Genomic DNA, 14943 nt, shown 5'->3' with positions numbered 1-14943 from the left:
GCAGATGCTGGGGAAATCTAATGACCCCAACACAGGGTTCCTGCCCTGACTGAGCCAAGAGAAGGAGTGAAACACAGCACAGTTACCTTGTATGTGTAAGACTGTGGGGGAAACAGAGAGGAGGAGACATGGGAGGACCAGTGTGGGGCCTGTGGATGGGGCACAGACTAAAGAGTCACAGGAATGAGATGAACCATTGCAGTGAGAGCACCTAGTACACAAATGAGGACTAAAAACGGGAAATTGTAGCAGGCATTGATGCCCCTCTGCCTTTTCTCAGTGAGCTCCTACCACCATGTTACAAATGCCTGTGGCAAGAGGGGCCTTGCAGAGTTGTGGATGGACGTGCAGTCAGCCTGTGGGCAGTGCTGGCCATTGTCATGATTGCTGTCTTGTTTGCAGAGGGCCTGAACCCGACGCGGGATGCAGAGCTTCCTGAAGCTGCTGAGGGAGAGTGGGGGCACTGGGCCACCCTTGGCAGATCTGGTGACTCTTGCAGGCAGGCTGTGCCGGGACCTCCAGGATGACCCAGCCCAGGTGCAGCCCTTGGCCACCGCCGTGTTGGACAGCCCGCTCCGCCTGCACCTCCTAGACAACGCGGATGTGGCCCTTGTGTGTGCCCGGGTGCTGGCCCAGCAGGAGCAGCATCAGGCTGCCTGCCGGGTCCTGGAGGTAGGACTGGTCTGTGAGGGGCATGCAGAGAGCTACAGCACCATCCCAGACACCACAGAAAGGCCCCCAAGTCGGCAAGAATCTGGGGAGACGTTTTATAAACCAAGCTAGAATGGTCCACTCTCTTTACAGAGTTCTAACTACCTTAGTAATCTGAGGCCGAACTATCCATTTATGAGATCCATATTGAGCGGTGTTCCTCACTTGGAGAGTTGGGATCCCAGTTGGTAAGACGGTCAGACAGACCCAGAACCTCAGTCCCTTAGCTGCAGGTCTGTAACCGAGCATGCAAACCAAAAGTATCTTTGTCACTCATCTGGTGTTACTTGGATGCATTTGACACTGATGTGACCTGACCTGCACCGATGTGAAGTCTTTATGGTCTTTAGCCATTTAATGTGACCATGGTACACTCTGCTACCTAAATACTGGTATGTTTGATTACAGCATGCTGCCTGCTCCAGATTATACTGGGGTGGTGCATATTACCCAGGATATGCCTGTGTTACTTCCTAAAATCTGAGAAATTCTTAATTCCAAAATACATCTGGCTCAAAGGGTTTCAAATAAGGGATTTGAGGGCCTATTTTTCTCTCTATCACCCCATCATACAGTTCATGCATAATTCGTGCTGCTGAGTTTACCTTCGAGATACTCAGTTTTTTTTAAAGATTTTATTTATTTATTTTTAAAGATTTTAATTATTTATTTGAGAGAGAGCATGAGCAGGGGCACCAGCAGAGGGAGAGAGAGGAGCAGATTCCCCGCTGAGCAGGGAGCCTGCTGTGGGGCTCAATCCCAGGACCCCAGGATCATGACCTGAGCCGAAGACAGACACTTAACCGACTGAGCCACCCAGGTGCCCCAAGATACTCCTTTCTTTCCAGTTCTTTCAATTTCCACTCCCTTCCCCATAGGCTGTGTAGTCCCCTCCTGTCCCCTTGATTTGTCCTTCATGTAGCAGCCAGAGAGTTCACAGGCAGCAGATGGGCCACGGTGTGCACCTGAGCCCGCAATCTGAGCTTGTCTGCTCTCCGGTCTCTCTGTCAGACTCTCCCCCTGCTTTCTTCACAGTCGCCATGCTGCTTCCTTGCTGTTCATACAACTCCTGACATCTTCCCTCGTCTCAGGAGCTCAGCATGTGTTGCTCCCTCTGCCAGAGGCTGGAGCCGGGCCCTCTGTGCGGCTGGTGCCTTTCTTCCTTTCTGGTTTCTGCTCTAAATGTCACCCTGTCTAGGCAGTGCCCCCTTTATTCTCCAGTGTAGAGTCTTGTTCACCCTCTGGCTCCTCCCTCAGGCCTCTGTTCTGTCTGCCTCCTGTCGCTGCACTGCAGGCCCCCTGAGGGAGCGGCCGCCTCCGTTGTGCTTGTGACAGGATCCACGACACCTAATGTAACACCTGTGAGTCAGAGGGGCTCAGTTTTTCAAATCCGTCAAAGTAAACAAACAAGGGAAAACACGGAGTTGTAATAACTCTGTTGAGGCACTCGGTGATGAAATGTGTGAATGACATCAGTGATGGAAAACTCCCAGGGGAGGGATTATAAACTCAGTCTGGACGGTCCATAAATGTCTCTGAGGAGCTGACGTGTAGGGGAGACCTGAGAGATATGATGGGGACAGCACACCAAGAATGGGCATTTCTTGCCCAGGACCACATCCTGTAGGTGGTAGGGTTCCCTGACAACTGTGTCCAAGGCTGATGGCTGCATCCTGGCAGCAGACTGGAAGTCACAGCCTCGCAAAGTGGGCTTTTTCTGATACTGTGGAGGGAAGGCTGAATGATTGTTGGTACCTCCCTTGCTGAGATGATCCTGAGAACATTGGAGTTAAATGCAGGAACCCCACACAGACCATAGGGCTGTGTCGGGAGGCCAGCACCAGGCATCCTTGGCCATCTCCGGAGTCTGGTCGTGTGAACAGGTCGCACTGGCTTGGTGAGCTTGGTGGGGCACAGACCAGAACCACTTCATCCCTCTTGGCTCAAAATGCACTCACTGAGCATGCGAGGGAGCAGCCCTGCTGGGTGGGAGAGAAAGGTCTTTCACGCAAGATATGGGTCAAACCTTGGACCCTCAAATCCAACCATGTAGCTCTGTGAGTCTGCCTTTCATATGTTCTGTGGCCCCAGGCCTGTCGTTTGCCTTCCTCTTGACTCCTGCTCCTCACCTGTAAGGAGTGACTGAGAGCTGCTTTGTGGGAGGGCTGAAGGGCTGATGGGACCTTGCCCCACCCCTCAGCCAGCAGCTCTTCCTGAGGGTCAGGTCGGGTTGGAGGGCAGTGCTCCAGGATGGGTGAGGGCAGCCAGGTCTCAGTAGGCTTTTCTCGGCAGGGTTGCCAGGTGCCTGGAGGCAGCCAGGAGCTGGTACAGCTCTGGAACGACATTCACTACCGCCTGGTCATGAAGCGGCTGGGCGTGGCCGTGCTAACCCCAGTGCAGAAGTTCCGCTGCAGAAAGAGGTACACCGCTAGCCTTTATTTGTGCGTGTTCCCCAGGACTCCTGAGGGATGTGCCATCTAAAACCACAGTGGGGCTTAGGTAAGGCAGAGATAGGGAGATAAATGCAGGAAAAGTCAGAAAAAGCAGTAATAGTCAAAAGGTGATAGGCTCTGCATCAGCCCATGTGCCCAGCACTGAGCCACACTCTCCACCTGCGCAGCTGGACATGGGGGTGCATTCCTACTTCTGCCTGCAGGGCAAGGAGAAGGAGCCACTGCCTTCCAGTGAGGGCTCTGCAGGGGAGGAGGCAGCAGGTGGACATCCTGACCTCACTCTCTTCCTCTTGTCTTCTCCTCCTGTGGGAGATGCCCAGCACGTGTACCTTCGGTCATCTGATTCCCACAGACTGGCTTTGCAGGTGCCATGGGCCTGGGTCTGCAACACCACCCCTCAGGGCTGCAGGGCCTTTTATTTTTTATTTTTTTTTAAAGATTTTATTTCTTTATTTGAGAGAGAGAATGAGATAGAGAGAGCATGAGAGGGGGGAGGGTCAGAGAGAGAGGCAGACTCCCTGCTGAGCAGGGAGCCCGACGTGGGACTCAATCCCGGGACTCCAGGATCATGACCTGAGCCGAAGGCAGTCGCTTAACCAACTGAGCCACCCAGGTGCCCTGCAGGGCCTTTTAAAGAGAGGTAAAGATGAGAGTGATGTAAGCATCAGACGAGATGTATGTGGTGCTTAGGAGATTGCCTGGCACATGACAGATGGTGGGTCCTCCTTAATAGTAATTACCACCATAGCCATTATCAGCACTAAGGAAACATTACAGCTGCTAATTACTATTATTCCTTCATCACCACTTATGGATGAGTAAACTGAGGCACAGAGAGGTCAGGACTTGCCCAAGGTTACAGAGGAGAGAGACGCAAAGCTAGGACTCCAGGCTAGACACTGAGACTGTAGAGCCTTTGTTCTTGATCTTGGGTGTTGCCCACTGACCAGGAAGGGCTGTAGATCTGGCTCTGAGCTCCTGGGAGCCCAAGTAATGGGATTCCTGCGCTATGGGGCCTGGTTACTGGAAGAGATGGATTCCTTCTGGATCAGAGAGAATTTTTTTTCCTGGTGCCTGCCAAAGAACGAGATACGTCCTCAAAACCCAGCAGTTCATCAGCCTTGAGGGTCTTCAGGAATGGAATCATGTCCCTCCATATAGTTGCTGATGGCCTGGCAGAGTACAGTTCAGTAGATGATTTGGGGATCAGTATGCAGTGTTTGTGAAGAGGCCCCCCCTGATTGCTGGGTGCTGTTGGTGTTGCTGGGGATATAGCCTGGGCCCTACTGTGCTGGAGCTGACACTGGCTGCAGACAAGGGACAGTAGAGAGGACACAAAGTAGATTCCATAGTTCAGAGTGGGGAGTACTAGACAGAGAATGTGCTTAGTAGAGGACTATGCCACCTTTGTTCTTTGTTTTGGGGAGGGGGGTGCAGCGCGGGCTCCTCTAAGCCTCGGCAGAGAGGCCTGAGTGTGGGGATGGCAGCCCTTGGAAGTGTAAGGAGGGGGTGATATCGGAGTTAGAGCGATGGTTGGTCCACCACCTGGAGGTGGTGGTGTCTCCGAGAGGGGTGTCACCTAAGGGTGGTTGGTACAGGAGAGAGGCAGGAGGCTCTTGGGAGTCTCTGGGTGTGTCAGGGCAGATTTTGGAGGATTTGCTGACAAGCCGGATGTGTTGGAAGAGGTTAAGAGAGAATAAAGCCAGCCTGCAGGGCTCTTGGCCTGATTGGCTGGAACATGGTGGTTTCTCACTGAGATGCACAGAATTGGGGCCTGGGGGAAGACTGGGAGAGTGAAGGATCAAGCTCCATTTGGGATGTGGTATGTGTGGGATGCATTTTTGACATCCATGATGATTTGTTCAGTTGGTGTTTGAATATCTTGGGTGTTCCCCGCTGGTACCATTTGTTTATATATCAGTTTTTCCTTTTGGAAAAATTCATGTGTACACACAGTAAAGTGAGTGGCATGACCAACCTCAATGTCCTCATCATCCACTTTCAATAGCTATGGGCCATCACTGAGAGTGGTACTGGAGAGCTTGGTGACCCCCGTGAGGGTGTGCAGGTGAAAACGGGCTGATGCTGGGCCCCTCTGTCCTTCAGAGGATGGACTCCTGGGACTCAGCAGCACACAGCTTGGGGGGGGGGGGCAGCCAGTGAGATAAGAGGGTGTCCAGGGGTGCACAGTGTTTGGGAGCCCATGAGGTGCACCCAGGAGGAGCGTCTGTAACCACCTCCTCACTGTCCTTATCCAGGAACCCACCACCCCCCTCCCTCTGCCCGGACGGCCCGAAGAGCCGGAACTTTCCCAGAGAGGTTCGCCAGAAGCTGCACGACTTTGCCTCTGGCGTGAGCACCAACCCCAGCAAGGCCGAGAGGGTAAGAGCCGAGGAGCTGGAGGCCAGGCCGCCCCCCACCCTTGTCCCGTCCCTCCCCCGGGCCTTCCGAGTGGCCCCTCTGCCAGGGCGCCGGTGGCTTCTGCTGCTCTGAGCTTCCCGGAGGACAGGAGCTCACTGGCCGGCAGCTGCTGACCATCCAGCTTGCGCACGTGGAGGGTTTAGTTTTCTCAGGGGGCGTCATCCTGTCCCCACACGGCCAGGCACGGGGTACCAGGCTGAGGAGACTGTCGTCGTGGAGCTTCCAGCGTCAGGGGGGCAGATATTTGCAGAGCTCAGTACCTGCCGAGGCCGGTGGGCGCCCTCCGCTCCGCAGCCCCCGGAAGCCGGAGGGACGGAGTCGGGGGCAGGCTGTGAGGGAACAGGCGGGAGGCCCCCCGACGGAGTCGGTTTCCTGCGGCTCCGAAGTCCGGGCCTGTTCTCTCCACCCACTTTTCTGCTCTGTCCAATCGGCAGGGCTCTCCTGTGTTAGTTCCACCCACTTACCTCCCTCGTCCAATCAGCAAGGCTCCCCCAAGTGGGGGCTTGCCCAATCAAGAGGCGCTCCTGTGCCTGCCCCGCCCGCCGCGCTCCCCGTCCAATCGGCAGAGCTCTCCCGGCGATCGCCGCGCCAGCTCTGTGGGCTGGCTTCCGCCGCCGCCGGCGGACCCGTGGCCCTCGGACGCCGGGCCCCGGAGCGCGCCGGCTCTCCTGCGGGGCCGTGGCGCTGCCCGGGCCCGCCACGTGTCTGCGTTGGCGTCGGCGGGAGGAGCGAGCCGGCTGGGGGACGTGCCTGGCGGCGCCGAAGACCGCGCTCGGGCCCCCGCCCGGAGGCCGCTCAGGGCGGGAGGCGGGGCCCGCCCCCTCGGGTCGCCCCGGGCACCCCTGCTGCTCCGGGGGCGGTGGCGGGGCGCGAGGCTGTGCTGTTTTGGAGCAGGAGAACCTGGCCCTGGAGACGAGCCTGACTGTTGAGCAAGTGTACAACTGGTTCGCCAATTACCGGCGGCGCCAAAGGGCCCTTCTCCAGCGCCTGCAGCCAGCCGCGGAGGACGCAGTAGAGGAGCCCAGTGTGAGGGAGAGGGCCCCGGACCGCCCGCAGCCCTCAGGCCAGCCCCGCCTCGGCCCTGGGGGTGCGGACAGGCCTCAGTGGCCAGGTGAGTGGCTCCAGGGCCCCACCCTGCTTGCGGTTGCGGGCTGCTTCTGACGCCCGCACCCTCTGTCTAGGGCTGGGCCGAGGTAGGGTCACTCTTGTAGGGACAGCCCCTCCACTCCCAGTGTGCACTTGCGGGACGTCCTCTTGTGGGGAGCGAGGTCCCTGACGCTGAGGCTCAGGATGGGCTCAGGATGGGCCCCAGGGAGGCTGCCGCAGCCGGTGTGCATTTAGAGGTCACTGTGTGTCCAGGGCCAGGAGTCCGTGAGCCGACTTGGGAAGCGAGCCAGCCACCATGATTTAGGGGTTCCTGGGTTTGTAGTTACGGATTGGCGTCAGACAAAAGACATTTAAGGAACAAAGGATATTGTAATGACTCAGTAGTAACACCCTTTTCCAGCCAGCAGGGCTGCTCTTAACCTGCTGGGATGGGACTCAGAGCATCACCAAGCCTCCCCTCCTCCCCGATTGGCTTTCAGCAGGACAGGAGGAAAATGGGCCTGCACAGTCCAGGGAGACCACTCAAGGGCCATGGGAGTCGCTGGCCCTGGCCCCAGACTTTTCTGGAGATGAGACTCTGCCAAAGCCCCTGCCTCCCAGGTACTGCCATCCCCACAGCCCGTGGGACCATCACCTCCCAGGTACTGCCATCCCCACAGCCCGTGGGACCATCACCCTATTTAGTTTCACCGTCTTGGGTGGATGACCAGGCCTGCAGCAGGCATGTGAATGTTGGGGCTGACAGTGAGACCAGGTCAGTGACTGCTGAGAGCAGAGAGACCTCCGTGATTCTGGGGTGGAGAAGCCGCTGGTAAGGAGTCCATATCAGGGACCCCACACTTGCTCCTTGGAGCCTGGCTCACAGCCTGACTTCATGTATATATTGGAGAATGGGGAAAACAGAGTTGGAAAGAAACATACGCAGGCTTACTTCCTAAAGCCAAACCCTAGCTATTGTTTCTTTTTTATTTCTGGTATTTTGTATTGTTTCTATATCATTGAGTCAGTAACAGCTAATATTTCTTGAGTTCTGACTATGCACTAGGCACTGTCCAGGCACGTTCCCTCACCAGGGATGAGGCATGGACCTGATGTAAGGATAAGGAACGTGCTGGCCGTCAGCAGGACTAGGTCTGAGAGAGGGTCCAGGTTCCACCTTGTGTAACCATCAAGATGTGGACACTTTTTCTATTTACCATTGTGACATCAGCATCTCTCATGACACTCCCTGCACCTGGCCCTTCCTATGCAGGCCGGCACTGCCCAGGTGTATGAACTTAGGCAGGTTCCTGTGAGCTCTCAGTGCCGTGCGTTTCTCATCTGCGAGATGGGGAGGGAATACGATGCAGGTTGTTGCAGAAATTACAGGGGTAGGGGAGGGGCGTCACAGAAGCCCAGGAGCACCATCTGAGACACAGCGAGTGTGCAATATCGAGTCTTTTCAGTATTGTGGAACAATGCTTCATTGAAGGTCCTTTTAAATGAACTGCTAGTGTGTCTTAGATTTCCAGTAATAGTATTTTTTTAAGTGTTCTGGAACCCTTGCAGCCACAGGTAGAACTGTGAAAACAAGGCAGTTAGGGATCTGTTGGGCCCCACAGCCGTCAGTGGCTACCTGGATTCCCAAATGGGGCTGGAGTCTCCTCCCAGGCCTCTCTGCCCCGGCCTGAGGGAGTCTCTGCCCTCCAAGGGATGGTGTTTGCTGTCTTTCCCAGGTCTCTGCAGGGCGGTGAGATGTACCAGGAGGGGCCTGGCCACAGTCCTGCCACTCTCCCCCACATCTGCCCAGGCCCTGGCCTCTGCCCTCTGACTGCTGGCAGTGACATGCTGGACCCTTCTTTGGCTGCCCCTGAGTCATGGCTGATGTCCCTTGCACTGGCGTCCTCCAAGGAAGTTTCCTTCCAGACTGGGCTGGACCTCATGATGCGCCCCGCAGATGCCACTGTGGCTGTGTCCATCACTGCCCTCGGTGAGACCAGCGCCACAGGTGGGTCCATTCCACACAGACCATGCTTTTCTGCACAAGATGCCACAACTACTTGGGTTTCATTTGAAGGGGTGTGGGAAGGATCAGCACTCTCCTACTTTTCTAGTTTGCAAAGTGAAATGTGCATACGACTAAAAGTAAGACAGTGAGGAAAGAGTTAAATGAAATGAGACAGCTGCCACCCCTGCACTCCCATTGCAGGCCACCTGACTTACTGTCACCACTTGCTGCAACAGAGGACAGCTTACCACATCTCGTGACTGAAATACCATTTCCGTAGTTTCATCTTAGTTCTTATTGTAGCTAAAAGTACCTCTAAAGAATATGTATTTAGCTATATATTTGTCTACCAAATACAAAAGCATCTTGTGACATCTCACCTTGTGAGGAGGATATTGGCACCATCAATTTTCCCGTCACCTAAATTTCTTAGTCTTCTGTGGTTATGTCTTTACTTTCTTGGGGTTTCTAATTGCCTTCCTTTTTTCTTATGTTACCTGTTTTTATCGCATCTGTAACTTCTTCCAGTTTTCCAAGTGTCTCCTCTGAAGACTGGTGGCTGGGAGCCCTCCTTCCTGTTTCCACCCAAGTGATGTTTCCCTAGACCTGGTGTGGAGTCAGCACCCCAAGAGCACTCCTTTCATTGCCTCCCTGGTTTGGGTCACTGTTTCCTGAATTGCAGGTCTTGTCCTGTCTTCATTGACTTCTTTGTTATGTTTGAGAACGTCTTCACTTAACTGCAAGAAAGAGGGCTTGCAAGATCAATTTTCTGAGTCCTTACGTGTTGTGAAGTTGTCCTTAACCTGCCCTCACATTTGATGAACAATTTGGCAGGGACAGAATTGTGAGTTTAAATATTTTCCCTTAGATGTTTGCAGATATATTCCTCTCATTGTTTGAGCATCTGATGTTGATGTCATCCTCTTGGCTTCTTTGCAGATCACATATTGTTCCTTTCTTGGAGTTTTTTTGTTTTGTTTGTTTGCTTTAAGTCTGGGTGTTCTGAAATTTCACAATGATGGTCCTAGGTGTGAGTCTCTTTAATTCACTTTCTGTTAAGCCTTTCAATTTAAAGAAGATAACAATGTCTCCCCTAAGGTCTGGGTATTTTTTGGATAATATTCCTTGATAATTTACCCCCTCCATGTTCTTCGTTCTCTTTAGAGCACATATCTTACGATGATTTCGGAAATCCTGGGCCAGTCTCCGCAGGTGCTTACCTTTTTTTTTATGTTTCTCTTCTTTTTTTTTTTTTTAATTTTTTAAAAATTTATTCATGAGAGTCAGAGAGAGAGATAGAGAGAGGCAGCGGCAGAGGGAGAAGCAGGCTCCCCGCCTAGCAGGGAGCCCGATGCAGGACTTGATCCCGGGACCCTGGGATCGTGACATGAGCCGAAAGCAGATGCTTAACCATCTGAGCCACCCAGGTGTCCCCTCTTCTTTTTTATTGTGTGTGCTTTGGGGGTGTTAGAGTCTGTCTTTCAAAATTCCAATTTGACAGTTATACTTTAAGAGAATTCCAAGCTGTTTTTTTATTTGAATTTTCGTCAGGGATTGTGTTACTTTTTATAGATGCAGTATCTTTTATTTTTCTGAGTATTCTCAATAGAAGTTTAAAAAAACATGCTTTGTTGTCTGAAGGCAGGAATATTGGGGCTGTGGATTCTGGCCCTTCCTTGAAGAGAGGAGGATGAGGGGTCGGAAGGAGGAAGAGTCCTGGAGACTCATTGCTCTGGAGGCAGCTTTTCAGTTTGATCATATTGGTCCTTCATTTTTCCATGTCCTTTTTCCACTGTCAGAGACCTATGTTTGTCCATATTTACCAACAAGGCTGGAGTGGGGCGGTCACTGGGGACAAGGGGAGCTGGTCTTCACACCAGGTCCAGCTCATGTGAGGGGTGACATTCTGTAGGAATTGGTGAGCCTTCCTGCAGACTGACCGCCTGAGCACCAGGATGTTTCCCTGCTCTCCCTTACTGCTCCCTCCCTCCCAACCTCCCACCTTAAGATTCTCAGGACCTGACCTATACCCTACCTTCCTTTCAGATGCCCTGCCAACATAGGACGGTACTTGTGTCCTGGGTCTGCAGAACTGGGGACATCTTCCTCCCACTAATTCCCCCTTCCCTGATTCTCCCTTTGTTCTGGGCTTTTGGCTTTTTGTCTTCCTCTTGGAGGAAGAAGATGTAACCTAGTGATCTTTTAAGTTTGAACCAGAAATGCTCAAATTAGCACTTAAATTATATTTAACGTACCTCAGAGTATTTCTAGAGTTCTGCAGAAAAGAGGAAACAGCAGAAAGTGGAGGTAGAATCACATACTTGAATGCTCAGGAAAATTCTTTTGGTCTGAGATTGGGCTGCTGGCTGGCAGGTTAGGTTGTCACTCTGGCAGACGGCAGGGAGGACAGGGTGCGCCCGGCCCAGCTGGCCTGCTATTTTGTCTGAGGTCAGAGACTCTGATGCTAGGGTTACCACCTGGTGGACTTCTTACCTTCCTTCACTCCGAAGTGGCTCGAAGTTTGTCGACCCAGAACTGATCAGATCTACCATGGCTTATCTGTAAGAGTCAGAGGTATACTGAGATATCCTCTGCAACGTTTTCTATAGAGAGGGGGGCAAGGTAAGGTAGTGATACCTTGCATCTCTGAAATCGTGGCGAAACCTGAGGTGAGAGGTGAAAATGGACGTGGCCCAGCCTTTGATGAACCAGCACAGGACAGACTGAGAAGTTCTCACATGGCAGCCCTACGTGTGGGGCAGATTTGGATGCTGAGTCTTTGACACTGGGGGCTGGCCTAAAGTCTGGGTTGATGAAGCAAAATTTGAAGTCCACAAAATTGGGCTTAATTTTTGTTTCTGGAAGCCTAAAAAGGCAGTTGAGATCAACAGTTATGACTCTTCCTTCCTCAGCAAGGGAAGCTGAGGCTTGGGGCCAGCCAGGTCAGATGCTGCTTTTCTCGTGGAGGTCTCGATTGTGCTGCTTGTGGGCTGTGTTCTGTCCTCCCAGCACTGGGTTGTGGAATTTTTTCTGTGTAGGATTCGCTGACCCACCTGTTGGCAACCCCCCGAGCATGTACCTGGAGGAAGGTCCAGGCACCAGCGTTGGCCAGGCAGAACAACAGGCGGGCGGCTTCCTGGTGACACAGCCTCCCGAATTCCTCCTAACCCAGAGGTGAGCCACGCAGAGCCATGGGTAGGGTATTCCTGGTTTATAGACTTGCCACCTCAGATGTGCAGATTGAGTCCTTTCCTTATGGGTTTCTGGAAAATACATCATCATCCCCACCCTACATCTACCAGAAGAGGGTGGTTTTTCCCTGAGACAGAAGAACACCCAGAAATATCAGAGCAGACATGGGTGTCTGTATTGTGGACAGTGCTCACACTTTGCCTCTTCCCCAAGATCACCCTGGATCCCAGAAGCCGCTTTTTGGCATTTTGTTTTCCCCAGACAGAGGCTGTCTGAGTTTTTAAGCAGCATCAAGATCGTGATTTTATGTTCCAAACTGTAGTTTGAAAGGTGCTTGAGAGGGCTGTGAATAGCCTAGGTGCTGCAGACTGTGGCCGTGGGGGCCAGAACAACAGGCCAGGAGAATCTGGAGGTTGAGAAGAGAGATTAGAGGAATGTGAGAAGTCGGAGGTCCTCTGGCGGACAGGGAATCTATGATAGGGGTCACCAGGACTAGGTCCCCAGTGTGCATAGTCTCCCCAGTCTGGGAGCTGAACGCCAGGTGCCCAGTGAGAGCAGAATTACAGGGCAGCGTGTGAGAGAGAAAGGGAGCAGTTGCTCGAGTCACAGATTCTATTTGCTGAACTAGCCAGAGGGTGAGAAAATGCAGACTTTGCAGATGGACTCACTTTTCCATTCATGACCAGGAACCTGGATGGAGAAAATGCTGCCACCAGGTTCCTCACGGCTGTCTCATCCTTGCACTCCAGTGGCCCAGCCCATCCTTGCTCGATGTGATGACCTTGAGTCCTTCTCGAACAGTAGATTCATTGGGCATCGTTGGCATTCAGTAAAGCACCATGTTTGCACGGTACAAATGAGAGTTTTCTGAGTGCAACTTCTGTATCCACCATGTGCTGAGCCATGTCTGTCAGTCCCCCTGCCACCATCCCCGCCACCTGCAAGACCATGGATCTCCTCTCTTTAGCTGCATTTTCTAGAATTCCATGTGAATGAAATCCAGAAGTTTTGAATTTTGTGTGTGGGGGGGGTGGGTCTAGCTGCTTTTACTCTGCTTGAGTACTTTGGGATTTTCCCTGTTGCTGTGTGTTATCAGCAGTCCATTCCTCTTTGTGGGTTCTGTTTCCTTGATGCGGATGGACCGTGCTGTTTTGACCCATCGCCTGTTGGTAGGCATTTCTGAGTTCCCGGTTTGGGGTCACTGTGAGCATTCCCGGATGCATGTAGGTCTGCCCGTGTGCCTTCCTGTCTCTGGGGTGTGGACACGCATAGGAGTGGAATGGCTGTAGGCGTGTGTTTGCCTTTTAGGGAACTGCCACACTGTTGTCCTGAGTGGCTACACCTGTCACCTTCCCTGCTCTCCCTGCTGCTCCCCCAATTTGATCCTGATGGCACCCAGGCCTGGCCCTTCTTGACCTCTTCCTTCGGGTTTCCGTCTATTGGTCCTTCTCTGTGAGCCTCCTCAAGTGCTCTCTGCCTCACCCAGGCCACCCGCCTGAGGTGTCACACGGGTCCCTCCAGCACCTGCACACCCAAGGGCCCCATGGGAGGACACTCTTCTTGAAGAGCGTACCTGGAAGGGCTGCTTACCTGCAGAGAGCTGTCAGGTCACATCAGTCACAGGGTGGACCGTGACCTGGTGCCCCTTTGATACGGGGCTTGTCCTGATGTCTCTTTTCCAGTCCCCTGGAGTTGGCACCGGGCCCCTCCTTCTCCAGCCCTGTTTCTGCTGTGGACCTGAGCCAGCCCTTGCCCTCCAACCAGGTGAGACCCTACCACCAGGTAGTGTGGGTGTCCCTCTTTACTCTTGGATCCTCAGGTCATACCTTTGGAGTGAATAAACCAGGCAAATGTAACAAGGGGCAGGGATGCCTCAAGGCTGGACATCAGTTGAATGGGACCCAGGAGGTGGGTTCTGTGGGCTCGTGTTTCTGACTGAGTCCAGAGAGGGTGGGTCCGGAGGTAAGGGGTGGCAGGGTGGGAAGGTGGAGCCAGGCAGAAGGGTGCTTCTGTGTGTGATGCTGTGTTGGCTTTCCAGGTGCAGTGGCCCGATGGCCAGGCCTCCAGCGACGCCTTCTGGGGAGCCCGGATGCTTCTTGAGCTTTCAGGGGGCAGCCTGGGTTGAGATGTCCCTTTGGGGTATCCAGCCAGTGCTCCCAGGGGAGCAGGTGTGGACATCTAGCCTTTCAACACATGTTACGTAGAGCTTTATTCCAACTGAAGAGAGGACCCCAGAGTTCCTTGGGGCGTTCCAGTGGGAAGCATTGAGGTTGCGTAGCCCCCTGCCATGTTTGAATAATTTGGTTGGCAGCTTAGTGTATCAGGGGAAGCATTTGAGAAGCTCTTGAGCTCAGAAGTCCAAGGGGTCAGTTTCACTCAGGCAGCGGGGGAGTGTGGAGTCAAGCTCCTGGGCAGGTTCTGGGCAGAGAACGCCTTTCTGGAGATAGAGGAGAATGTTGCACTGCTGTCTGCCCTCGCCGCTCTGTGACAGTTAAGTTGGCGAGTGGGGCATGGGCAGTGTTCTGACATTTCTATGTCTTGGGGGTGGGGGCTTCTACAGAAGCTAATATGGTTGGGATGGCTCAGGCAGGGTGGGGCAGGGTGCATTTTCCCCGCAGGTTGTAATTCATTGTGTTTGTAAAACAAATGTTCTGTTCAATTAAATTACAGTTCAATGTTCTGAACTCTCCCCTTTTACTCACTTAACTACATCTTGGACACCTGTCCCTGTCAGTCCTTTGCCTTTCTGTCCCTGGCTGGCATTTCACAGTATGAGTGTGCATTGATTGATGCACCAGTACCCTATTGATCTGATTGTTTCTAATGTGTCTGTTTTATAAGCAAGGTCACAGTGGGCGTCTCTGCCCTTTGCCCTTTACCTGACTGTTTTGTGGGAGAAGGAATTGCCCTGGTGCTAGATGCCACCATGTCCAAGCGCACAGGGCCCCAGGGGCCGAGTGTGATGTGATTCCTGATGCAGAGGTGACTTTGACACTCAGGACTGTCACTGCCAGGAACAGGCCCTTGGTCCTTGCCTTACCCATTGTGTCAGTTGACAGTGGTGTGCTGAGC

The 14943-nt window shown here is 53.3% G+C and overlaps 1 protein-coding gene across 2 annotated transcripts; it reads left to right on the top strand.

Annotated features, from left to right (window-relative positions):
• Positions 1-423: 423 nt before the first annotated feature.
• On the top strand, positions 424-14555 carry ANHX (anomalous homeobox). 2 transcript variants are annotated; one of them, XM_035016725.1, is made up of 9 exons: positions 424-672; positions 3004-3131; positions 5423-5546; positions 6480-6696; positions 7172-7292; positions 8408-8679; positions 11718-11853; positions 13554-13635; positions 13910-14555. In XM_035016725.1, exons 1-9 carry the CDS (start codon positions 424-426, stop codon positions 13994-13996), a joined length of 1416 nt encoding a protein of 471 aa, XP_034872616.1. In that variant the 3' UTR covers positions 13997-14555. The 2 variants fall into 2 exon arrangements, with proteins under 2 accessions (XP_034872616.1, XP_034872618.1); XM_035016727.1 differs by lacking the exon at positions 8408-8679 and having other exon boundaries at positions 11737-11853.
• The last annotated feature ends 388 nt before the right edge of the window (positions 14556-14943 follow it).

The sequence above is a fragment of the Mirounga leonina genome, unplaced genomic scaffold, assembly GCF_011800145.1.
Source record: "Mirounga leonina isolate KUSES-001 unplaced genomic scaffold, KU_Mleo_1.0 Mir_171, whole genome shotgun sequence".
Classification (NCBI taxonomy): Eukaryota; Metazoa; Chordata; class Mammalia; order Carnivora; family Phocidae; genus Mirounga; species Mirounga leonina.
This window is presented reverse-complemented; position numbering and strand designations above follow the sequence as displayed.

Bases quoted from the DNA above. Each gene is read 5' to 3' on its own strand.
- ANHX (XM_035016725.1), top strand. From the start codon at position 424: ATGCAGAGCTTCCTGAAGCTGCTGAGGGAGAGTGGGGGCACTGGGCCA. The intron at 3,132-5,422 runs GTACACCGCTAG...GTCCTTATCCAG, and splicing joins AAGTTCCGCTGCAGAAAGAG to GAACCCACCACCCCCCTCCC. The intron at 7,293-8,407 runs GTACTGCCATCC...TGTCTTTCCCAG, and splicing joins CCAAAGCCCCTGCCTCCCAG to GTCTCTGCAGGGCGGTGAGA.